Below are 26,740 nucleotides of genomic sequence, written 5' to 3' on the forward strand. Positions count from 1 at the left end.
TTGGTTGTTGTAAGCACTGAAGTCAATGTAATGTACTATGATCTATCACACTTTTCTATCTCTGGGTTACTTTCATTGAGACATTCAGCTCAGCAAAACTAATCTTTATACAAAGGTTTTATTGCAGGAACATTGGAGATGACTTGATATGTTTTCAAGTCTTCATTGTCGCAGATCTCCTTCCCTTTGGGCCACTGATTATAATACATTTCTTAACATATCTTTCAAATACAAGCATGGAAATGTTTGGCCTGCAGAGAAATAAGCAACACTTATTACCAGTGAGTTCACTCTGATAGTCCAAATTCACAGCAAAAGTAATAATATTCCATCTCATGCGCTGAAAAGCTTAACCATTTAATTTAGTTTATATCGATTTGAATGGTGGGAAATATCTTGTAACAGTAGAATAAAACTGAAAGTGAAAATAACTTAAAATACTTGTAGTCTATGCCTGCCACTCTTTACTGAGTGGTATTAACCAAAATCCTTACAGTATAAGTGTCTAGAACTGAGCTATTTGGTAATCAGCTGTAATTGAGCTTCGCCCCCCCCACCTCCCTCAGTCTGGCTAAGATTTTCATGGGAGGAACTCTCCCAGTCTATACTACTTGACTTCCCAAAGCTTTAGAAATGAAATGATTTAGAGTTTAATCCATTTAGCTAGCTGGACAGGTTTTGTTTACAGCTGTTACATGTTTCTACATCAAACTTAAAAACATTTGTACATATTTTAGCCACTCGGGAAACATTCTGATATGTCATTGATTCAGAGGAGAAAGGAATATAATTATACATAACTGAATATAAAAAGCTAGGGTGTGCCAAGTTCAAGGCATAGAAAATGTGATGGTAAACCAGTGGGACAATACTGTGTATTTTCTTTATTAAATCTGACAAAATAGGCCACTCCTGTTACTGGATTTTCATAAGAAAACTCATTCTCTAAAATATACTCTTTTTTCCACTGGTTTTGGATATTCTAGGTTGATAAAATATTCTGAATATGAATACATTTTGTTTTGTAGTTAGTGTTGTATCTGATCACAGATTCAGTAATTTTTCAAATCTGATGCTTATGTCAAGACAAAGATATTTCACGATGAATTGTTCTTACAGCTCCCTGAGCTGAACTTCTGCAAAGGGACACGGTCGGCTGTGACCTGCATGTTGAACATCACGTTAAACATGAGAAAAATTCACGTGCTACAGATGGTCATGGAAAATACTGTGCTCACAGAAGGTGTAATCTACTGCACATGTATATAATTCCATGTGCAGCTTCTCTATAATACTGAAGAGTTTGAAGGAAAAAAAAAAGAGAAGATAGGTTCTTCAGACATCACCTAGAAGAGATGTTGTCAAACTATTCACTGTATCCTCTTCCTACCCCCCTTGCTTTTGTAGCAAGATTTGCATCTGGACAGAAACACTGTGATCATAGATCAGAATGGGCCTTAAACCATATGCTGCCCTGTCAAAATTGCTTTGGAGAAAGAATCAGATAGTGATTTGGAAAGACTTTTTTTATACTGTGTGTTTAATTTTCTGTGTAAGTATTTACATTGCTTTTTTTTGTTTGTTTGTTTTAATGGATGACACTTCATTCCACATGGGCAAAGTGCTGATAGATATGTAAATCAGAGAACTGAGACAGTTCCCTTAAAAATGGCCGTCTCAGAGGTCCCTTGGCACTTGCCTGCATTATCCATTTGAACCAAGACACTTCTGAAAAGTTACATGGAATCTTCTGCCTAAAACAGCAAATGTGAATTAAGTTTTCTCACAGGGAAATGAGTATCCAAGTGGTAGAGACCCTAAATACAGAAAGAGGCTCTCTACTTTCTCATCCACTCATTTTGTCCTGAATTCAAATGTTGAACTGCATTAAAGGAATGGCAGACCCTGTGACAAAAGAGTTTTCCTACAGGAATTCTTATGAAATGAAGTTTCTAGCTTGGGATATCTTTAAAGTCTCTTGCATGTTATATGTTTTTCATCAATGGTACCTCAACAAGTCTGACTGATCCTTGATCCCTCACTAGTAGCATTAAATCCAGCAACTGCTGATGGGTTCTTCATCAAGAACCCACCCACCCTGTAAGTGCTTCCCTTATTTGGGGCACCACACTTTAATCCAGTCTGTCTGTTACTTGTTTTGTCTTGACTAACTTTTCATACCACTGTGAACTGAAAATGAAACAAGTGCCTTATTCCAAAGGGATTTTGTAACCGAGAAAAATCTTGAAGTTTTGCAGAAGACTCATTATTGCCAGTTGCAGTTTCCATTCAGGAACCAATACATCTGCAAGTTTAATTGTGCAGCCTGCAGCTTACATCCTTCCTGTAGCTCTAGTCCAAAGGCATCTTCTCTTGAGAGAAACCAGTAGCATTATCTGGTGTTAATTTTTTTTTTGCAGGTTTGGCTTTTTTTTTTTTTTTAATACTTTCCGTCCAAGATAACTGACTATACTTGGAATATGCATTTATTAGTTGAAAAGATAATGGCATTTCCAAGGGTGCTGAACACAGTTGCTTGTTGTGTTTACTAGTATTTGTGAGAGCTCAAAAATTCTAAAATTCAAGCAATAAAATAAGCTGTATAATTCTATGTTCCAAATGCCAAAAAAAAGTTGTTTATATAATCAAATATTACATGGGAAAAATGTGTTTATACAATACTTCAATGCTGTTACTTGATCATGGTCTCAAAGCGTATGTGCCTCTTCAGTTACATTTGAAATACACCCCTGATAATACACTGGTGGGTGGTGGTGGTTTGGTTTTGGTTTTTTCCTCTTTCTTTTTTCATGCTAAGAACCACTGAAAAAGTGATTACTTGAGAGGTTTTTAAAGCATTCTGTTTTAGAGAGTTTGGTTTCTCTTCTTTTTTCCCCTTTCCACAGGAAGAAGTAATGCATTTCCCCAATTAAATCAGTTGTATATATTCATTGAAATATAGATGAATAATATCTTACACGTATATAAAAAACCAAAAGAATCTGAAGCTGAGAAATCCATCACTAATATTGGCTTCTTTTTGAAGATGGAAACAATAGGCCATTGGGAGAAACTTAAAAACAATTTAATAGAAATACAGGGTTGGATGAGCAGGCAGCCTGGCAGATGCGTTTGTTTTTACACATACCTGAGGTTGCTTGTTTGTGGCGCATGTGCATAGCATGCATTTTTGAGATGTCACTAGACACTTTGTCTGGAAAAGGTTAAATTAACAAAAAAAACATGGGAACAACTACTGCTGTTGTTATGATTCTATGAATTTTTTTCAAGTTTTTCAGGATCAGGCCTTCTACTATATGACATGGCACTTAATGACTATGATGTGCTGGAATAGTCCATGTAGTTTGAGGGAAGGCTGAAGAAGAAAGCTCCAAAAATCAAAGTAGAGCTGTGAGCATGCTTTTTCAAAAAAACTGCAGTTTTAAAATGATCCTGTGTTTGAGTGTCTGGAAGGGTTTGTCTACTGCATTCACAAGTTAAAGATATTCTGCAGTTTCAGAATGACACACCTTCCAGTGTTGAGTGGGAACAGAGAGGAAATACACATTCAGTTCTACTTAGTTGTTTATAGTCTAAAAGTCATATTGCTCTTTGTTTTTGAAGATGCGCCCCTATGTTAATTCTCTTCATGTTTATTTCCTCTTGCAGAGGAGAAAACCAAATTAATCTGTGTTTTTCTATGGCCGAGTTAGGCATGTTATTTCACAAAGCCATTTATATTCAGACACCTTGTGGACAAAATCTGAAATGAACAATCTACTTGACATTGACTCCCACATTTCTGTCAGTCATGAGAGTAGCAGGGGAATGCATGGCATTCCTTCAGAAATTGCGGAGTTTGCTGAGTTTGGATGAAGTACACGGCATAGCCACTCTACTGCAGGGGTTCTTGTTGGAGAAAGGTGCATGTTACAATTTAAGCCCTACATTTTAAACTATTTTGGATAGATTTTGCAGTGTAACGGTTCTGATCAAACCAGGAATCTTACGTACTATATCTAGGAGAACTGTACACTGGTACCACCTGTCAGAGATTGAAAGACCTGATCCTGACTGCTGTGCTGTGCCTGGAACAGCCATGAAACCAGTTCTTCTTGCCAAATAACAGACTTTCTCCTTTTGACATGGCAGTATCTTACACACAGTGCTGACCTAAACCCAATGAGTTCCTCACCCATGACGTGCAACACTGCCTTTCCTTCTTTTCCTAACTCTCCTTTTGCGTACAATCAGCCTTGCCCTTTCTATCTTTTTTTGGCTTTAGTTTCAGACTTTTTTCTTTCTTGGAGAAGAAAATCTCATCTGGTTGAAATTTGAATTTGTGACAGACAAGCAAAAGATGAGATTTTTGTTATGTGCCCTTTTGTTATTAACTGTCCATGTCAGAGGTATTTTCTTGATAAGTAGCCCCTTTAACTGAGCCTGTTAGAAGGATCCCTGCAGAAGTATCTTAAGACAGGGTGAATTTGATAAATGCTGACAAAACTCAAGTTCATTAATACTTCTAATTATATGGTTTCTGCTTACATTACATCCTTATAATACTTTGGAGAGTAAGTTTCTTACTTAATCACTTACTTCTTCATATGTCATCTCAGACCACTGTTATCTTCATTGTTAAAGGTTACTATTCTTGTTCCCTTCTAATTCAGCAAGTGCAAATAGCCAAACAAGCAAAGCTTTCAAGATTTGAAAATACGGAAAGAAACAAGATATCTAAAGGTCCTGTGATTAGAGTGTTTTTTATGCAGAGATGGGGATGCTTTGTATGGTGAGAAATTTTCTCTAATCATTATTGTTTACAGGAGTGTGAAGTCTCTGTTTGACTGCATCTGGCTCTGCCATAAAGTGTAGTTGTATAATAAATTAATCTAAGTAACTAATGTCAGTTCTGAACTCCTGCATAATAATCTCTTCTGACCTTGTGGCAAGGATTTTCCCTTCTTTTTACCTGATAATATGGTGTATATCACAACTAACCTTTGCTATTTGGTTCTTCTGAGTGCAATCATGCAACATGTTTAACAGAAGCAGCTGCAATGAAGGAAGACAGTGAATATTCTTATAAAGGAATAGTTTGATTTACATTATGGTCTGTGGAAGAAAGCAAAATGTTAGTTTACCAGTACTCATCTCTACAACTAAGCCAGCTTGTGTATTTTAATATTATCAAGACAGTTTTTTACTTGCATTCAAAACATGGTGCTGGTAAAAATTTGAAAGCAATAGAGTAATTCATTATGGGAAAGTTTTAAATGGTTGTATTTGTTTCTGTCTAGATCTAGTAATTTCCTGCAGTCATCCTTTCAGAAAATACGGTGTCCTGGGCACTGAAGAACAATCTGAAAAGGAAATGTGCTGCTCATTGTGAAGCCGCAGTGTTTCCACTCGTTTTCCTGACCTGTAAATAAAACCTGTCCAGAACAATGCTAAGGGGATGTTCAGTGCAACACAGTAAGGTTACACATGTTTTGTGATCTTGGGAAGTGAGTAAGACTTTATTCAGAGCTCTCGATGCTAAATTTATCCAAGAGTGTTGAGCCAGTTTGGTGTAATAGAGTAGCTGGGCTTTGGTCAAGATTAAAAAGCTCGAATGGACAGTTTTCGGTTCCGTGTCTTGCATCTCTTGGAAAGAAACAAGTGAGGTCAAATAGTGGGGGAAGAAGAATTAACACCCGGCCCCCAACACTCCAAACAAGACCTCCAAAATCAACCAAATACCCCCCCCCCCCCCAACCCAAGCCCCCAGTCGCCCCGGCTCGTGTCCTGGTCCCTCGCTCTCCGCCCCCGCCGCGCTACGCGGAGCACGGGATCCGCTGGGAGCGGCGCTCTGCTTAGAAGAGGCTGTGAGAGCCGGGCGGGGAAAAGCGGGGGGGGGGGGGGGGGGGGGGGGGAACAAGTCGAACGCAAATGAGGCGGAGTCAGCACAACAGGCATAGGCTGAATGGGCAGTCGAGCTGAAGAGCGAGCGGGAAGCCTAATCTAACAAATGTCGGGGAATTATTTTCTGCCTGGATGAAGTGAACTCTGGCTATTCTTCATCTGGGTGGCTGTATTGAGACAAGCGAGCCTGTGCTTCTCTCCCCGAAGACACTGGAACCCACTTTACGGTGAAGTTCTAACATGGGAGGGAGAGCGGAGAGTGCTGGCAAATGCGGGAAATAGCTTTTCCCAAGTCTCTGCGTGGAGGGGCGGCGCGCCCGGCTGCCTCGACTCGGTGAACCACAGGCAGCATGCGGCAGGGAGGGAGGGAAGGACGATTTCGCACAGCCCCGAGCGAGAGGAGCTGTCACGATGGCTTCCATAGGTAGGTTTGTGGTTCCCCGCGCCCCTGTTTTGTGCGTGTTCCTAAATCTGACAACTCGTTTTGTGGATTGTTCTTGTGTTTGGCTGGTAGCGCTCGCCGCAGCGGCAGCGAAACGTGACTCCGGGGAAAGGGGAGGGTGGCGGGAGTTGACTAAAGCGAACCAGCCTCAGCGGCCACCGGGGCCGCCCCGCTGGCGGGGTGGGGACCTGGGAGCACTCACGGAGCCTGCGGCCTGCTGCTGCGAGCTCTGTATAAATTAAGTGGGAGGAAGAGTTACGCCTTTTGTAGTCATGTAACAACGTTGGGAGTCTATGCAGCAACTGAGAAGGTTTGCAGACAAGGAGTTCTGTCAGTATGAGAGTTTTCTGCAATCGCTAAGGAATGATTGAGGGCATGAGGCAGGGTTCGAGAGTTTTGTCCAGTCACTTTTCTGCTGAGGAAGCCTTGTAACTTGTTTTGTGGCGTGGTGGGTTTTTTTCAAAGTAGAAAAAATGAGGGCTGCCTGGAGTATACATTATTTCTGTCTACGTAGAAAAAATTTGTCCAGGCCGAGTCTTTTTCCCCCCCCGAGGAGTTCTTAGTAATGTTATAGCAGTGCTGAATTTCTTTTCAAAAACATAAAAGGCGTAAGATTTTGTAAACATGAATCTTTCCTAAATAAGGAATATGGCATCGTTTTTCTGCTTTCTTGCTTAATGAGAAAAACACTTTATTGTCCCATTAGCATTGGAAGGGTAATTCGTCTAATTTGTGCATCCAAGACAAAGTGTATTTCTGTAACACATGTAAAACACTCTCACTTTCTTACTTCAGATGTGAATTTTCCATGAAAATATAACAGAGTCTTAGAGCAGCCAACTATTACATGGTACAGTGTACAGGATGCACCAGAATAAAGAGCCTGGTTCCTAAGGTCTTAATGCAGTTTTTCTATTCAGGCCGTATGAGCACATGCTTGGGTAACGACTGCAACCCTAAAAGGAGAGTTACTAAATCACAGTTCTCAAGAGACAGATCAAGAAGAAAATTGCAAGAGCATCACTTCTCAGTCGTGTGTTTTGTAATACTGAAGATAAACAGAACTGAATTTGCTTTTACCAGTTTCAATTCCAGGTTATTAAAAGCAGGCTTTGAAAAGTCAGGTTTTTCCTGGTTTTAAAATAAAATGCTTTACGTATACTACTTGAAAATCAAAAAGCAGTCCTTGCTTTTGTTATTCAGGCAGCAGTGAGCTGGGTTAAGGTTTTTGTTGCAGGCAAGTGACTAGAAGAGAGGACAGATTGAAGATTGTCACATTTAGGCAGATTTTTTCTTAGAGCAGAACAACAGGACCAAAGTGAGAGTTTTGATAGAAGGTCCCAACATCAGTTCGATTGCATCCATTTCTTTTATGAGGCAAGTATGCCTCTGACATCAAAAGCTGCATTAGTAGGACCTCTCTGGTTCCTTGTGGCACCAGGGAACTGGACTGAGACAGGAAAAGGGGAGTTTAAACTCCTCCTTTCCCTCTCTTTCACCTTAGAAAAAGTATATAAGGTCATAACACAAAATAGAAAATGTCACTGAATCTTTGTGCTTGCTTCTCCAGAATGTCAGAAAATCAGGCCCAAGGCCTGTCCCTTTTTTCACTCAGTTTGCCCCGACTACCTTCACCCTTGCCTCCTTTCCTTTGGCTTTGCAGTGTACCTGCCAGTAGATGAGTGGCACTTTTCAGTTCAGCACAGACGTCTTAGACCTGCATCTCCAACATTTCAAGCAATTTTAATAGATAATGAACTTCGGCACACAAGGCTGATATTTTACTCTTTTCTTGGAAGGTGCTTGGTCTTTCAGTGCATTCTGCCTGAAAAAGTATTACTGTTCATTGGAAGGTACCATTTATTTGCATGTTTCCTAGGTTCTTTTTTTCCTTCTCTAAAACGATTGCGATTTACTTTTACAGTTTGATGAAAATTGTCACATTCAGCTATGTGAATGTCTGAAATTCCATTATGAGATAAACCATGATAAGAATGGAATTGTCTGTCTAAAGCCATTTTACTAATTTGCTGTGTAAACTCAGTGTGGACTTGTTAATAATTGTGTTCTAATTGTTTTATTGGACTTTTTTTCACCACTGAATGATCTGCTGTATGCAGAGACAGAATAGGGGTTCTCTTGTTTGTGCATTATGTACTGATAGAGATTCTCTCCTAAGAAGTGTTTTAATAAATGTCACATTTTATGTTATGTGTGATCTGGAAGTCTTGAGGACATGGCATGCCTCTGCAGCTGATTTGCATTCCAAAGACAGCAAAGCTTGCTTAAAGTCGGTAGCACAGCATCTGCAGGATCTTTTAAAATACATGAAAAGACATGCAACTGATTGCTTTAGTCCTTGGGGAAGTTTCATTTTTTTCCCCTGGTATAACTTGGGAGAATGAAATGAATTAGTATAAGAAAGCCTTTCAGAAAGTCATAATAAGGATTTTACAGCTTTGAAGATGCTGGGTTGTTAATTCTGTTCAGCAAATAGGAGTTATTTGTATTTTGGTGTTTGAATGAATGTATGATACCAAGTTACCTGTAAAACGATCTAGTTATTTTCTCAGAAAAGAAGCCATATAGTACAGGCTTTAGGGCCTTCGGGTGGGGCAAAGTGTGGTCTGCTAAATCATCCTTTTGGTTCTGGTCGATGGGCAGAGGGTAGGTGCAGTTAATTGTGTCAGCCTATGGTTGTCTGGAGATAAACTGACACCTGGCATAGCTTCAGACGCTGCATTTGGCTGTTACTAGCAGGCTGTTGTGGGAGCCAGAAGTTGCAGAACACAGGAATGTACCAATACACGCCCACTTTTGTCATGCATCTTGCCTGCAAGCCAGTCTCCCCTGACCGTGGTGAAGTGCCAGCCTTCCTCACCCAGTGCTTGCTGGGGAGGACTGCTGTGCCAAGGATATCTCCTCAAGGGGCGCCATGGATGATTTACAGCTCTCTTTAGGGCACAAGGCAAGAATGATTTTTATTTTTTTTTATTCTAAATACATTTGAAAGGCTCCCAAAACACAGTGAATGCTTTCTAAATGCACACAGTAAATTATTGTGGATGAAGTTAAAAACCTTCAGTACTGTAGTGTACGTTACATTTAATTACTAGCAGTTTGGGTTCTAACTGTTGAGTATTTTTTTTTCCACCAAATAAATGTCTCTCAGAAATACTTTACTGCCTTTCCAGATATGCTGTTTTATTTCTGAGATAGCCACTCTGCTGTTGTATATTCTGTAATATCTAAGCATGTAATACATATTCCACTGAGATTCTTCTCAGATGAAGCAACTGAAGCTGACCTTTTTTTGTGCAGAGAGGTTAATACCTGGATGCTAGAGCCACTGTCCTAATGACTTGCCCCGGTTTCAGCCAGACTGATTACTTGCAAAGAGAGTTGATCCACTCAAATAGGCATTAGCAGAACCTCCAAGCAATAGTAATTTTGTCTTTTCTTTCACAGACATGGAAAATTCAGTTACCTTTTCTCTGTTTGGTACTAGTGGGGTTTTGGGAAGCGTGGGAGCCCTAAGTGTCTCCATGTTTGTACATGACATGTATTTCTTCTAAATGAGAAGTGGAACTACTTACGTTGAATAGGAAAGCATGTATTGTGCAAAAGACACAATAAAATTTATCCATTCCCTGGCATCTGAAGTTATAGAAGACAAGACTTCAAGCATCCTTTATTGATTGTTACATATTCTGTGAAAATGAAGGAACAGTGTGACCAAAATTGATGGGTTTGATATGTGGGAATAATTTGGTTCACTGTATTTTTGTGAAATTGAAAGCCGAATGTAACATGTTTGAAAGATCAGAATTTCAGTAAATTTAATACTTTGACTGAATGCAAGATACAGTTTTGGTCTCTCTTACTAAATCTGGCACCTTAGTATTTGGAAAAGCAAGGGAGTGAAAGGGAAGATAGATAATCTGTAAGAATCCTTTAGTGCAAATAGACTTGGAAAAGTGTTGGTTTGTTAACTGGCTCAAGTGAGCCATTACTTTGGCTTACGTCAGAGCAGTGTTTATTTTCTCTGTCCATTCAGCTTTTATGCTAGCCTCAGAAAGTTGTGAGGTAGTGAGCTCAGCGTTTTGGAAGCAGAACACTGAGTTAAAGCTCTCTTTCCCCAAAAGATGTAACTGAGGATCTTGACTTGAGTTTTCAAGCTGATACGATCCACATTAACTATCACCTTCTCATAAAAAGGACTACAAAGTTTGAAATGTGTGAGAACCTACTAAAACAGAAGGTATGGTAGTGAAAAGGCTGCTTTTACTTCCCTGCTGTTGTTGGATGGTTGTTTCTAAAGGCGTGAGGTGATTTTGCCCTTCAGCTGCTGCAAGAAAAGAAAACGTTTTTACCTATCTTTTATCTGGACCATGGTGTGGGTTAAGCGGTAGGGGTTTTTTTGGCGGGGGGGAAGGAGAGGGGCGGGTTCTTTTTTTTTTCTTTGTTTGGTTAGTAGATTAAAATACAGGTTGATCTGTAAGATCTTACTTTATATGGCTGTGTTGTTGGCACACCCTTGCAGTTTCTGCTTACAACTGAAAAAAGCCTGCAACTTTTACAGGATTTACCTGTTGCTGCCACGTAGAAGAGTGAGCTGGTTATTTTTGTGCCTTGCATGTTGGCACAATTAGTATTCATTTTCTTTCCTTAATGTCGTTTTTCATTAGGGTATGGTGCAAAGAATCCAGCTCGTTTCTAAGGTCCTGCCTTGAAAGTTGATCATCAGTGATAGTAAACGTAGGTTTGACCTGGGTGCTAGAAGAGCATGTGAATATAACATGAACATACAAACATAAATGATCTTGGCTTTGTCATGTCACTTCTTCAAGTAGGGAACTGCAGTTTTACATTGTCAGTGTTTTCACAGCTATAAATGGCGTGGTAGGGGCCTGAACCAAGAAGCACTAATGCTTTGCTTTCTGTCAAATGTGCCAGGCTAGTTAATTCTGTAGAAGCTATGAAATTGCAGAATTATTGATTCCATGAGATAAAGGGTTAACAGCTGACCAGTGAACTCTACATCAGACAATGAGAGGACATAGCTGAAATATCCAGCAGGTTTGTTTTTAATTGAAGTAAAAACAAGGCTGCTTTCAAGGGAAATTTCTTTAATATATAACTTGTTTCTAGCCTGGAAAGAGTTGTACCGAGTTTGTGGTTTTTTCTGCAGTTTACATGCCTGGTTGTCAGTGGCTTTTCACTCCAGGTTTAGTGTTTTACACCTGTGAAAACGGGGTGTGAAGTGCATCTGTCAGCATGACAGTGGTCTTTCCCTCGTGCAGTGTATGGAGCTCTAAAGGTAATAGCAACAATCCAAGGCCTGAACTTGGGAAGAATCTAGCCTTGGTCCCTTAATTTAAGCAAGTGCTGTGGAAGGAGGAGTGGAATTTGCTGTGTAAATCCGTTAGATTAATTCTTATGCCCGTAGTTGAGATCATATTAGAGTGGGAGATTTTAAGCTATTTCAGGAGTGCCTCTCCCCTTCTTGCCCCCAGACTCTTCGTAACTGGATTCCAGTGACTCCCCTGTATAGTCTGGTACCAGGAGAAAAGACACAGAGGTATGAAAACAAGCAATCATATGGAGATACGCCTGGGATTTTAATTCCTATTCCTGTGGGGAATGCATTAACATCTTGCATTCAGAAGCAGAACTATCTCAACCTGCAGTGTAATTGGGAAACATCTGGGCAAGTTCATGTGCAGAGATGAGACATCTGTTGCACTTGAGATTTTTTGTCAAATGCTGGTCTCTGGAGACTGGTCAAAGTTTTGTTTCCAGAGAGGCTCTAGTAGTCTTCATACGACAATATGACCAGCACACCTTGACCAACATGGGTTTGTGCAGCCAGCTTTTCTGACTCTGTTTATACCAGTATGACGATGACCGTAATGTAGCTGATCTGGTAGATAAATACAGATTCTGTAGCTCTTTCACACTAAACATTTCTGCAGTATTTCCTTAAAGTTCAGTTCTCTAGCTGTTATGAATATAGTTAGAGTAGTGGTATGGTTAAAAAGTTTCTGTTAAAAGGCAGTTTTCTGTTTCCCTCATCCAATTAAATGTTTGCTCTGTACAATGTGTGCTGTATGATGAATTCAGATAGTTTATAATCAGCGCACTAACTTGCAGATTTTCTTGTCTCAGACATAACTTTTAAGTACCTTGCACACTCCTCATTCAAGTAATAACAGAACCAAACTCTGCCATGAATTGAAGGAAAAATACTCATTTTGACTTGTTTTCAGTGACTTTTAAGGAAGATTAAGACATTGGGAAGATTTCTTTATGGAAAAGATGCATTTGTGTGATCTTAACTCTTTGTAGGAATGGAATTGTTCCACGGCTTCCTTGGTTTTGGGTTCTTTTTTCTCCCTCCCTTATTCTTTGGAAGTGTATCAACTCAAGACACAGTAATTAGGGATTGTTTCATCTGTGATTGTCTTACTGAGTCTCAGTAATGCCAGTGTTGAGGTCAGTAGGACTATTAAGGTGAATGAAGCTATTCAGATGCATGGGCATTTGTAGTATTATAGCCTTCTGTAATGGAAAACAGTGTGGTTGAGCCTGGACCTATGTGAATAGGTGTTGACTTTTTAAAACTAATATAGAATAATTAAATGTAATCCCCATTAGAGCTTGACTGGCTATTTAAGTGTACCTCTAAAAAACGAGGTGGAGCTCTTCCTGTATAAAGCTCTGCAGTAATAGCATCCACATTAATCCTCATCTAAATGCATCTGTTTAACTATATCCTAAAATTTTATGTCCAGTATAATTAAGTTGAACATATTTCATATTTCAGTCAGTTTAGAAACCAGTTGCTCTGGTGCTGTTTGCAGGCTATTAGAAAATAAAGGTTACAGTTATTTTGCTTCTTCGCCTGTGTGGTGTGGACAAAGTCACACCTGAAAACTGTAACTCCACAGGTGTCACGGTTTAAACCCAGCCAGCAGCCAAGCCCAGTGCAGTTGCTTGCTCACTCTCCAACCCTTAGCATTGGCGAGAGAATTGGTAGAGTAAAAGATAGAAAACTCATGGGTTGAGATGAAGACAGCTTAAGAGGGAAAAGCAAAAGCCCCATGCACAAAAGCAACAAAAAACAAGGAATTAATTTACTTCTTCCCATGGGCAGCCAGATGATCAGCCATCCTCAGGAGAGCAGAGCCCATTACATGTAATTGTCACTTAGGAAAACAAACATCATCACTCCAAATGTCCCCACCTTCCTCCCCCCACTTTGTATATAGATCATGATGTCATGTGGGCTGGAATATCCCTCTAGTCAGTTGGGGTCACCTGTCCTGGCTATGTCTCCTCCCAACCTCCCATGCACCTCCAACTACCTTGCCAGTGTGGCAATATGAAAAGCAGAAAAGGCCTTGGCTCTGTGTAAGCCCTGCTCAGCAATAACAAAAATATCTCTATATTATCATTACTGTGTTAAGCACAAATCCAAAACAGCCACATACCAGCCACTGTGAAGAAAGTTAACTCTACCCTGGCCAAAACCAGCCCAACAGGTAAACCATTTGCTGCTCTGTGCTGCTAAACTGCCTTTCAACCCCAGTTGTGTCTTTGTATCATCCTATGGGCAGAAGACACTCACGCCTTCTCATCTGGTTTATATACACAGTGATAATATACCCCTGAGCTTTCTTTTCTCTGGGCCATACAGTCCCAACTGTCTGGGACTCAGCCCCTACTTCTATAAAAGATGCTTCAGTCCCAGTCATGGTGTCTTTGTGACATTGTGTGTTGGTCTGCACCTTCAAGATCTCTGGAGCTGTGGCTAGCAGCAGGAGCTGACCGGTGAGTGTGGGGAACAGCCAGAGTACTGACAGTGCCTTCTGCTGAACCTTTGGGGAGTGCAACCCTGAACTTGTGGAGTGCACAACCCCAAGCTGTGGAAGGAGATAGCGACAATGGATCCCGATAAAGGAGGCGAGGGAGGCTCTCTCAATGAGGTTCCAACGGGGTTTATTGGTGTTGAAGGGATGAGGGAGAAAAGAGCATTGGACACAGAGGAACATTGGTTTTTAAACAAGGGGTGGTACAATGCAACAACCAATGGCAACACTGTGGGTGGGGATTGCAAGGGGTGGTACCAAGGGGCACTGCCAATGGGGAGGTACAAAGGGGAGGGTACAAAGTTAAGGTACCAACTGTGTACCAAGTGACATAGAATTCTCTGGAACAAAGGGAGGGGACAAGCCTTGACTGGCAGGCAAGGGGTTAGGACAACTGGGGATTGACATAGAGGGATCTGGAATAGAGGGTGTGGTGAACCTGATGGGCAGGAAAAGTGAGGGGAACATCCTTAGGGCTGAACCAATTATGTGGAACAAGAGGGGAAATCAGGGATGCACCACAACACTTGTACTGGGCTTGTTCAAGTAAATCTCTGTCTCTTTTGTACTGAGGAGCCTGTAAATAGGCACAGAACTTCAAATGTGGCCTCTAAGGCTAAGCAGAGAGGATCACCTCCCTTGACCTGCTGGCAACACTTTGTGTTGCTGGCTGGGATATACTACTGCCTGCCTTTGCCATGGAGTTTTATTGCTGGCTCATTGTTATAAATGATCAAGAGCCAATTCAAAATCCAAAGATTTATTTAGCAATTTCAAAAATCAATTTCGAAACGCCACAATAAATCAGGACAACATAGATCGAATGCTGGCTGGACAACCAGGCAGCAACAAGGGTGCTCTCCAGTATTGTCCACAAATTCAGAGTCTCAGGGCAGGGAATTTATACAGTTTTTCTGCCTGGAGGCAGTGAATGACTGCCTCAATGTTGTTCTTCACTCCCTGAGGGATGTTTTGAAAGGATTTCTTGAAGAATTGAAAAGGAGTCCAAAAAGAGTCACTGAATCTTTTTTTGGGGGTACTTGATGAAGTCAACTGCTAGATTTCCATTGTGATCGATATCAGATTCTTGAGTGGCTGCGAAAATGTGGCCCACCCCTTGATTAATGGGTCATCTTAACGTCTCCACTGTTTATGTTGCAAATGTCGTGGTGGCACCTCTAAACTAAGGAAGACTTTGGAATTTTGGAGACACCCTAGGACTGCCTCCAAGACTCTAGGTTTTTTAATTTCAATGTATAATTTTTCACATACAACATTAATATGCAAATTTATACAATGCATCTATTACACTCATGGTCAGCTCATTGTCCGTGAGAACCACCAAGTCCTTCTCCAGAGAACTGTCTCCAGCCAGTCAGCCCCTAACATGTGCTGGTGTCATGGATTATTCCTTCTTAGTTGCAGGAGTTTGTATTTCCGCTTGTTGAACTTAAGATTCTTTTTGTCCCATTTCTCCCACTTCTAAATAGCAGCACAAGCATCTGATTTGCCAATGACTCCTCACAGTTTTCTGTTTTCTGCAAAACTTGCTGATGAAAATTTTTCCCATTATCAGTGTCTTCAATGAAGGATGTTGGAGACTGTTGATCCCAGTAACAGTCCTGGGGTATAATGCTGTGACTTGCCTTCTAGTGGATGTGCTGCAGCTGATCACAAGCTTCAGGGCCCAGATATTCAGCCAGTTTTTATTAGCTCTCACTTCCACTTATCCAACCCTTGTTTTGTCAGCATGTTTTAGAGGCTATTATGGAAGACCACAATAAAAGCCTTACTCAAGTCAATATGAGGAACATCCACTTCTCTTCCCTTAGCCACTAAGCTAGTCAGTTTACTAGAGAAAGTTATGTCAGTGGATATGTATGATTCATGCTGAGAACTCTCAATCCTTTTTCTGCCATGTGTTTGGAAGTGGTTTCTAGGGTTAGTTGCTCCATCAGCTTTCCAAAAACTGAGATTAGATTAAACAAGCCTGCAATTCCCTGGATTATCCTTCATACCTTTCTTGGAGGAATGAGTGATACTTGCTTCCTTCTTGTTCTTAAGAATCTCTCCCAGTCATTGAGACCTTTTAAAGATTATTGAGAATAGTCATGCAGGGTATCAACCAACTCCCTCAGCTCTTGTGTGTTCAACCTCTCAGTCCCCAATGGACTCAAATATGTCCAGTTTGTTTTAGATCTCCTTTGCTTAGTTCTCCTCCACTGACAGTATGTTTTAATCCAAATTTCTTCTGTGGTCTCAGGGGCTTGAGGTTCCCAAAGGCCTGTCTTACTGATAAAGACTGATATGAAGAAGGTTGTGAGTACCTCAACGTCAATTGTGTCCTTATCTACCAGGTCCCCTGCCCTGTTCAACAAGTGGGCTGAATGGGCTGGCAGAATTAAAAAGTGAAGATCATGGGTTGAGATAAGAACAGTTTACTGAAAACAGCCATGAGATGAGAAAACTAACAGTAAGAGCAACAATACTAAGAAAGAAAGAGTGATTCATATGCAAAAATGCACACCTAAGAGCTTGACTTTAGCCACACCTGAGACCCTCCCTCCAACTTGCTACTACCACCACCTCACTGTTTCTTCTGCCATGCTTTCTTAACCAGAAGGGACCCTTTCTCCCTGGAAGAGATTCCCTTCCCCCCACTCCCAGCAATGACCTGCGGTGGTATACAGTAACTCCAGGTTCTGGCCACGCCCCCTACTGAGTACTGGAAAAATTAACTCTGTCGTGACTGGGACCAGGACACACAATTTTCTACTGGAATTTTAAGTGCAAATGGTGCACTTGACTAGACATAACTGATCAACTCTGTGGACTGTGAAATGAGAAACATCTTGGAACAAATGGTCTGTTCTCATCTTTAGGGCTAGAGAATGTATTCTTGAGAACTGATCAAACAGTTCGAGTGTAGCAATTCTGTAATCTCTATTCCCTCTGGTATTCGACCTACTGGATGTTTTCAGCAATCAACATAATTTTGTGAAATAATACCTACCGTTCAGACAAACAAAAACTCTTCCTTATAATCTTATTAAGAGAAAACCAGACTATTTTACGAACTCTGGTTTCAGTACAAGGTTCATAAAAATGCATATTGATTTAAAATTTGCATTTCCTTTTTTTTATTTGCTGCAGAATCTCAAAGTTACATGGAAGCCATTAACCTCTCTATGATGATGTCTGACAGCACCATGGGGACTGACTCGTCTTTGCTGAGGGCCAACATGCAGACTGATCACTCCCTTCAGCAGTGCTTTGCATCTTCATGTACTGTTGCAAGTAGCAGTCCTATTCCAGGGGCAGAAAGGTAGGAAAAGATTATCCTACATGATTGTTTAGTTCCCATAATGATAATTTTGAGCCAAGTTGTTACGCTTGCATCTTCATTGCAGACCATTTTCCAAGAACTTTGAGGTGGGTTGTGACATTTAATGTTGATGTTGTCCATTGGCTGGATTTTAGCATGTACACAGGTGTTACTTTTGTGTCAGGGACACAGATAGCTTTGAAGGTCAGTGGGAGGACAAAAATAAATAGAATTTAATAGCTCAATTGTGTTACTTGTGCTAGCACAAGCTCATATATATTTTTCTGTGTGTTTAACTGGCTTCTCTGATGTTTTACTTAAAGCTGTGTCATTAAATTTCACATTGGAATAAGCTGTATATGAGAGAAGGGGAGCACTCTTCTCACTGCTGACATGTTTTTAGTCAGTAAAATGTCAGTAGATTTGCTTTGGTAGTGTGTAGTTGATTCCCTTGCAACTGCTCAGCAGGTTTAGAAATTTTATTATTTTATACTTACATTGTGGTAAACATGTAGGGCTCTGGACAAGAGTGTAAATAGTGTAAATGTATGAAGTAATCCTTGTCCAGAGGAGTTTACAGCATAAGCTAAAAAATGGCAAGGAACAGCAAACAAACAAGGAGTCCCTAGTTACTTTTAGAATGTTCAGAAGACCATAACAGTGCATGATCAGGCATTAGCTGTGCACTGTATTTACTCAGTAGACAAGGTAGTACATTACACCTGAAGAAGTTACCTTCTCTATCACTCTGCAAAAACATTCTTTTCTGGCTAATAATCCTATTCTCATTTTTGGTTATTTGGCTACTTTTTCACAGTAAGTATTTGGAAATACTTCTGGTAGGAGTGTCAGAGTGTCAGTGAGTACTTCAAGTATGTTATTACCTATTTATCTTTTATTTATCTTCCAATTCAGTTGGTTTCATTTTCAGTCAGTACTGAGGCTGTGAAAGAATGTTTTGGTTTTGTGATTATGAATGTGAACTGTAAGACAGAACAAAATATGTTGGTATTTGCTGCAGAGGAGGCAATGTAACAATTACAAGTGGGTATGTATTAAAAGCTTATCAAGCAATTCAGTCATTATCAAGTTTACATTCCTACTTCAGACTTTATCTAGAAAATTTTGTTCCCTTCTTTCTAAATATTTTTTCTATTTTTTTTTATTTCACCTAGCAGATAGCTACAGCTCTAGAGGTTTTTTTTCTTGCAATGATGTCTTCTTCAATTTGCTTACCTTCCATTTCTACAATGGCCTTTCTAATTTGAGCTGTTTAAATCTACTAGCATTCATTTCCACAGCTCCCTTTTAAGTAAAAATCCTGTCTTTTTTGATATATATCTTATGTCAGCTTTTTGCCTTTGCATTTCCCAGTGAATTTGTTCTCTCTGGATTTGGTAATATTAGTAATATTTTCCAGCTACAGCCTAAGGGCATTTCATTTTTAGAGGCAATGAGACAACTTAAACTTTTATCAGATGATTTTATCAGGAGCTTAGTTTCTCTCATTTGGAAGGACTTCCTTTTATTTTTTACTTGAACAGGTAGAATTGCTACCCAGTAGAAAAACAGAGCATTTACTGTTGAAATATTTAATTCTATAAATCAGAATTTTTCCATTGTCAAATAAATTAACCACTGGACCTGCCTCCTTTTTTTTTTTAATATATAAATAGTATTAAAATAGACCTGATCTGCAAGTTATTCCTTGTCAGCTATGTTCTTACCATTATCATAGTTACTGATTTATTGTGTGATGGTGCATAACCACCTTCTCAGGCCATTTCTTTTCATTTTTATTCTGGTGAGCATTAGACACTCTGCATGTAAGAACTGGTATGGCCATGTCAGGTTTCTTCCATAGACCTCTACTTCTATGCAGCTTTGGCATAAGAAATTGTTGCCTTCTACTGCTATTTTTCTGGTAGCACTTTCGCTCATCAAGACCACTGTATGTGAAGCAGTGCTGCAGACAGCCTCACTAAACTGATTCGTGTTAAAACTAACCTTCTCAAACAGGGAGAAGGAGAAGTATTTTTAGCTGTCATTAATTTCATGGACTGGTTTACAGTGCAAACTCAGAAACTATCCCATCAATGTGGCTAGGTGGAAGGTGAGATAAGGCAGAACATAATGACCTGCATTGAAGAAGTTACTGGTCAGGATAAGGCTGGAATCCCTTGATCCAGCTGCATTACCTGGTCCAGCATTTTTTCAAAGAGCACACTGAGATTTTTGTCCTGGGTGTGATGTTTCATTGCTTTCAATGATCATTGAAGTACGTGTTGTATGGTAACATTTTAAGGGAATGATTTGGCTGTTGTTTTATTTTTGAGTTTAATTTTTGCCTTTTTTTTTTTTTTTTGACAGCTCTTCTGCAGCAGAATGTCCTTGGCTTGAAAGCAGCTCTAAAGCTTCCCTGTCAACCCAGTATTCAATCGGAAACACTAGGCAGCCAGGAGGTTATCTTGTGCCCTCTGAATTTTCAAGTGCTGTGCAGGATGTCTCTCTCCTGTCTCATTTCCAGACTCCAGGACTGCAAGTTGTCACTCTGAGCAACCTGGAGAGTTCACCAGCTGAGCCACACCAAGAACATATTAGCAGCAGCAGTACCCATGCCTGCCTGAGCTATAGTGGTGCCAGGGACAGTAGCTCCCTCCGAGAGGAGATGCAAGCTACTTGCATAGGCAGTGCTAGCACATCTAAAACCCTGACCTCGTCAGTGGCAAGTGCTGATGACAATGACTTTTTGACACAAAACTTTCTTACAGTGGCCTCTGGACACAACAGCCAGAACAGTGCAGTTCTGTATCACCATGGAGGGAGCCTACATGCTCAACCGCCTCTTCCAGAGAAGAAGAGGCCCTCTGAAGGAGAACATTCCTTTGCCTCTGTCTCGCCTTCTTCAAGTGGCTTCTCTAGCCCTCACAGTGGAAGCACCATCAGCATTCCCTTCCCAAATGTCCTCCCAGATTTCTCAAAAATGTTAAGCCCTTCCCCAGTGCCAGGTGGGTTCTCTATCAGAGAAATGCAAAAGACATTAGATTTTACGTGAGTTTATAAAAAGAATTTAGTGGGTTTTAAAAGTGGAGAGGAAAAAAAATAGTGGAATGAAAATGGCACGGAGGACTTGAATGATTGCAGTAAATGGTGCCAGTTCACTGGCTTTGGATGCGTTATTCAGAAAACAAGGCTTCAGATTTCTTCCTGTGCTTCCTAGAAGTCAGCCATTGAGCAGCTTACCTTTTCAGCTGTCAGAATACAATGGACCGGTTGAGTCCAATTTCGTTTAAAAAGGACTGGCTTCTCTGCACCTTTTAGAGTTGTGCGGAGAAGAGTTAAAAATGTACATGTGTGTTCATTGGGCCCTGTTGAGAAATTTATATTTATTCTGCTTTATAACTAAAAGTTTTTAATATTTTATAGATTTTACAAAATGAAACTTCAAACATGCTTTCAGAATTTTGGTGTGTGTTGTTATATTTGCTGGTTCTGAAAGAGCTCAGTTTCTCTAAACTGTTCTAATGATGAGTTTTTTGAGTAATCGTGGTGATTAGAAGTTGTAAAGAAAAGTAAAAACCCTACTGTATTTTAAAAAAATTCCTGACTTTTTTCCCTTTTATTTCACAGAAAACACGGCTGATAAACATGTGACTGTAAAATTTGTTCAGGACACATCCAAGTTCTGGTATAAGCCAGATATTTCAAGAGAACAAGGTAAATCAGTTGATATATATTCTGACATATCCATTTATAGAAAAGCTAGTTGGTGAAGTCTCAGTTTTAGGTTAATACCTGATCTCTAAGGAAATATAAAACCTAGAAGGGCCACAGACAGCCCCTCTTAGTTTGTTTTGTTGAAAGGCTGAATTTGAGTGTGGAGGGCAGTCAAGTAGTCCTGAAAAATATTCGGTTAATTGGACAAATTATTAGCCTAACTGAACTACTGTGAAGTAATATAGGTCTACCTGTGGTAGCTGTTGCAAATGCTCTTTGTTGTGAAGCTTCAGATTTTCAAATGGCAGATATGCATGAAACAATACCAAACTGCTGTCTGCTCTCTGTAAGCTTTTAAGTGTGTGTTGTTGTGACATGATCTCAGAATAATTCATTAGCTAGGTCATCACAAAAGCATCCTCACCCACCAGTTGCTTTGTAGCCTGAATTTCAATGTCAAATGACAATTATTTCTTGAAGGTCATTACCATGGAACAACATGTTTATGATGTATGATGGAGATACAGTACTTCTGTATGTTGATGTATTACTCAGTTAACTGAAGAAAGCTTTTATTATCTGTATGAAAATGAATACCAGTGAGCATCTGGAGTACTGCATCTGGCATACAGGAAAGACATAGACAGACCTGTTGCAGCGAGTACACAGGAGGGCTATCAAGTTGGTTAGAGGGATGGAGTACCTTTCCTATGAGGAAAGGCTGAGGAATTGAGATTGTTCAGTCTGGAGAAGGGAAAGCTTTGGAGTCACCTAATTGCAGCCTTCCAATACCTGAGGGGAGCCTTCAAGAAAGATGGAGAGTGACTTTTTAGAAGAACATGTAGTGACAGGACAAGGTGAAATGGTTTCAAACCAAAACTAAGTTTAGATTAAATATTAGAAAAAAAAATCTTTACTGTGAGGGTGATGAGGCACTGGAACAGAGGGTTCAGAGTAGCTGTGGATGCCCTCCATCTATGGAAATGTTTAAGATCAGGTTGGATATGTCTCTGGCCTAATGAAAGTTGTCTCTGTTCATGGCAGAAGCATTGGTAGTAGATGTTCTTAAAGGTCCATTGCAATCCAGGCCATTCTTCCATGATTCTATGAACTTACACACTGTCCCTGCAACAGTATGTATATAAACGTGCTGGGTGCTTGTTTCAATCCACTAATCACAGAGGAGTAAAGTGAGCACTCAGTGGATGGTGGATAGAAACTTCAGGTTTGAATATTCCATGAAACGAGACTAAAACCAAACAAGGTTAAATGTTGATACCAAAAACTTGATATATTGTATACTTGGTATATTTTATTTAACATTATTTGAAAGAGAGAAAGGGGAAGGGGAGGGAAGGGAAGGGAAGGGGAGGGAAGGAAGGGAAGGAAGGGAAGGAAGGAAGGAAGGAAGGAAGGAAGGAAGGAAGGAAGGAAGGAAGGAGTTGTGAGTCATTCAGGAGAAAGGGGTGGAGCTTCCTTAGTTGCTGAGTGGCCTATTATAAGAGGTCTCTAGGGAGTGCAGCGACCAGGAGTGGACAAACAGGAGCGTGGCAGGTCTCTGAGGTGTGGCCACGGCAGTTTGCACAGCAGTTTGCCCAGGCAGGGCAAGCAGGCAGGGTTGCTAGTTCTCTTGCTGGTAAGGACTACTGTGTATTGTTCGAGGTGTTTCTACTGGCTGGTTGGTCTTGGGATTTCTGTTAGTAATGGTTTCAACACAGTCAAAAACTGTGGTTGGCACTAGTGTATGTGACCAGGTGGAGCCCTCCAAAAAGGATGTGTCTGTACAGAGCCATTCCTGCCCAGAGTGTTTGAGCTTATCGGTTGTTTCAGGGGATGTTTTGAAGGAGGCGTGCCTGAGGTGTGAGCAAGTGAATGATCTCCTTTCACTGGTGGCCGAGCTTAGGGAGGAAGTTGAACGATTAAGGAGTATCAGGGAAAGTGAAAGGGAAATGGTCTGGTGGAGTTCAGCCCTTCCATCTTTAAGGGAGGCCCATCTAGATTCAGAGGACTCATATGCCTCCCACTCCCAGGCAATAGAACAGCACCTGGTAGATGAAGGGGAGTGGAAAAGGGTCCCTGCTAGGAGAAGTAATAATAAAAACTCCTCCCAACCCCCATCCCCTAGCCATGTGCCACTTCAGAATAGGTATGAGGCCCTGGATCTAGAGGGCCAGCCAGATGATTTAGATGATTTAGAGGGAAATTATCTGCCCAGTGAGCCTCCCAGTTTTGATTCTTCTGTAACACAGATCTCCACCTCTTAAAATCAAGAAGAAAAGAAGGGTAATTGTAGTAGGTGACTCCCTTTGGAAGGGAACAGAGGGCCCCATATGTCACCCAGACCCATCCCACAGGGAAGTCTGCTGCCTCCCTAGGACCTGGATACAGGATATTACTGAGAGACTTCTTGGGCTGATTCAGCCCACTGATTTTTACCCACTGCTGTTACTCCAGGCTGGCAGTCATGAGATCAGAAAGAGGAGTGTCAAGGCGATTAAAAGGGACTTCAGGGCACTGGGTCACGTGGTTCATAAAACAGGGACCCAGGTAGTGTTCTGCTCAGTCCCTTTGGTGGCAGAGAAAAATGATGGAAGAAATAGGAGAACTCACATCGTTAACAAGTGGTTTAAGGGTTGGTGTGATCAACAAAATTTTGGATTCTTTAATCATGGAACAACTTTTATGGCATCTGCTCTGTTGGAACCAGATGGGATACATCTCTCTGTTAAGGGTAGAAGGTTCTTAGCTCAGGAACTGGCAGACCTCGTTGAGCAGGCTTTAAACTAGGTTTGAAGGGGGAAGGGGATGCAGCTGGGCTGCCTAGAAGCAGGCCCAAGAGTGCTAAGCCTGAGTTAGGGGTGAAATCAGTAGCCCAGCTGAAGTGTGTGTATACCAATGCATGTGGCATGAGTAACAAACAGGAAGAGCTGGAGGTCATGGTGCAACAGCATAGCTGTGATGTAGTCACCATCACAGAAACGTGGTGGGATGATTCACATAGCTGGAGCACTGCACTCGATGGCTACAAGCTCTTCAGAAGAGACAGAAAAGGGAGAAGAGGTGGAGGGATGGCCCTTTACATTAGGGAGGCTTTTGATGCCATAGGTATTGAAACTAATGAAGATGGAGTTGAATGCCTATGGGTAAGAATTAAGGGGAAAGCCAACAAGGCTGACATCCTACTGGGAGTCTGTTATCGTCCACCCAACCAGGAGGAAGAGGTGGACAACTTACTCTATAAGCAGCTGGAGAATGTTTCAGGATCATCAGCCCTTGTTCTTGTAGGTGACTTCAACCTGCCAAGTCTGTTGGGAACTTAGTACAGCAGAAAAGAGACAGTCCAGGAAATTTTTAGAGTGCATGGTTGATAACTTTTTGTCACAGCTGGTAGGTTAGCCCAGCAGGGGAGGGACTATGTTGGATCTGTTGTTCACAAATAGAGATGGGCTGGTGGGAGATGTGGTGGTTGGAGGATGACTGGGGCAGAGTGATCATGAAATTATAGAGTTCTCAGTAATTGGTGAAATCAGGAGGTACACTGATAAGACTCTTACATTGGACTTCTGGAGGGCGGACTTTGGCCTATTTAGGAGGCTTATTCAGAGGGTTCCTTGGGAAGCAGCCCTTAAAAACAAAGGAATTCAGGTAAGCTGGGTGTTCTTCAAAACAGAGATTTTGAGGGCACAGGAACAGACTGTCCCTGTGTGCCGAAAGACCAGTCGACGATGTAAACGCCCAGCCTGGATAGGCAAGGAGGTTTTGGATGAACTCAGGAATAAAAAGAGGATGTGTCATTTTTGGGAGGGTCAGGTCCCTCAGGAAGTATTTAAGGGGGCTGCTAGAGCATGTAGGAAAAAAAATAGGGGGGCCAAAGCTCAGTTTGAACTTAAAATGGCGACTTCTGTAAAGGATAATAGTAAATGTTTCTACAAATATATTAATGGTAAAAGGAAAGGTAAGGCCAATCTTTGCTCTCTATTGCATGAGGGAGGGAACTTAGTAACTGCAGATGAGGAGAAAGTGGAAGTGCTTAGCAACTTCTTTGCCTCAGTCTTCAGTGAGAAGACAACTTGCCTACAGGACAGCTATCCTCCTGGGTTTGTTGATGGTGTCAGGGAACAGAATAGTCCCCCCATTATCCAAGAGGAGGCAGTCAGAGGACTGTTGAGATGCTTGGATACTCAAAAATCTATGGGCCCAGATGGGATCTATCCCAGGGTGATGAGGGAGCTGGCATATGAGCTTGCAAAGCCACTCTCCATCATTTACAATCAGTCGTGGCTCACTGGTGAGGTTCCGGATGATTGGAAACTGGCCAATGTGACACCCATTAACAAAACAGGTGGGAAGGAGGATCCCAGGAGTTATAGACCAGTCAGTCTGACCTCAGTACCTGGCAAGGTAACAGAACAGTTTATACTGAGTGTCATCATGCAGCACCTACAGGATGGCTAGGGTCTCAGGCCCACCCAGCACGGGTTTAGGAGAGATAGGTCATGTTTGACCAACCTGATCTCCTTTTATGACCAGGAGACCCACCTGGTGGATGCAGGAAGGGCTGTGGATGTTGTCTATTTGGACTTCAGCAAGGCTTTTGACACTGTCTCCCACAGCATACTCCTGGATAAGCTGGCAGCCCAGGGCTTGGACAGGAGCACTCTTAGTTGGGTTAGGAACTGGCTGGATGGCCGGGCCCAGGGAGTGGTGGTGAATGGTGCTGTATCCAGCTGGCGGCCAGTCACCAGTGGTGTTCCTCAAGGGTCTGTGCTGGGGCCAGCTCTGTTCAGTATTTTCATTGATGACATGGATGAGAGTATTGAATCTTTCATAAGTAAATTTGCAGACGACACTAAGCTGGGAGTGTGTGTCGACCTGTTGGAAGATAGGATGGCTCTACAGAGAGATCTGGAATGTTTGGATCGATGGGCAGTCTAACAAGATGAAGTTTAATGAGTCCAAGTGTCAAGTCCTGCACTTTGGCCCCAGTAACCCCCAGCAGCATTACAGGGTGGGGACGGTGTGGCTGGACAGTGCCCAGGAGGAAAGGGACCTGGGGGTTCTAGTCAGCAGCTGGCTGAACATGAGCCAGCAGTGTGCCCAGGTGGCCAAGAGGGCCAATGGCATCCTGGCCTGTATCAGGAATGGTGTGGCCAGCAGGAGCAGGGAGGTCATTCTTCCCCTGTACTCAGCACTGGTGAGGCCACACCTTGAGTATTCTGTCCAGTTCTGGGCTCCTCAGTGTAGGAAGGATGTTGAGATGCTTGAACGTGTCCAGAGAAGGGCAACAAAGCTGGTGAAGGTCTTGGAACACAAGCCATATAGAGAATGACTGGGGGAGCTGGGGTTGTTTAGCCTGGAGAAAAGGAGACTCAGGTGTGACCTTATCACTCTCTAACTTCCTGAAGGGTGGTTGTAGGCAGCTGGGGGTTGGTCTCTTTCTCCAGGCAGCAACTGACAGAACGAGAGGACAGAGTCTTAAGC

The 26,740-nt window shown here is 41.5% G+C and overlaps 1 protein-coding gene across 1 annotated transcript in view; it reads left to right on the forward strand.

Moving 5' to 3' along the window:
- The window catches only part of TNS3 (tensin 3), a 135,578-nt gene that overhangs the window by 87,812 nt on the left and 21,026 nt on the right, over positions 1 to 26,740 (forward strand). Inside the window, exons 18-20 of the mRNA XM_066190326.1 lie at positions 17,371 to 17,542; positions 19,913 to 20,550; positions 21,173 to 21,259. Of these exons, the coding sequence (XP_066046423.1) occupies positions 17,371 to 17,542; positions 19,913 to 20,550; positions 21,173 to 21,259 (897 nt within the window). The remainder of the gene's footprint in view (positions 1 to 17,370; positions 17,543 to 19,912; positions 20,551 to 21,172; positions 21,260 to 26,740) is intronic.

This window comes from Chamaea fasciata, unplaced genomic scaffold, assembly GCF_029207755.1.
Source record: "Chamaea fasciata isolate MVZ Bird 193981 ecotype frontalis unplaced genomic scaffold, bChaFas1.0.hap1 SCAF_1, whole genome shotgun sequence".
Lineage (NCBI taxonomy): Eukaryota > Metazoa > Chordata > Aves > Passeriformes > Sylviidae > Chamaea > Chamaea fasciata.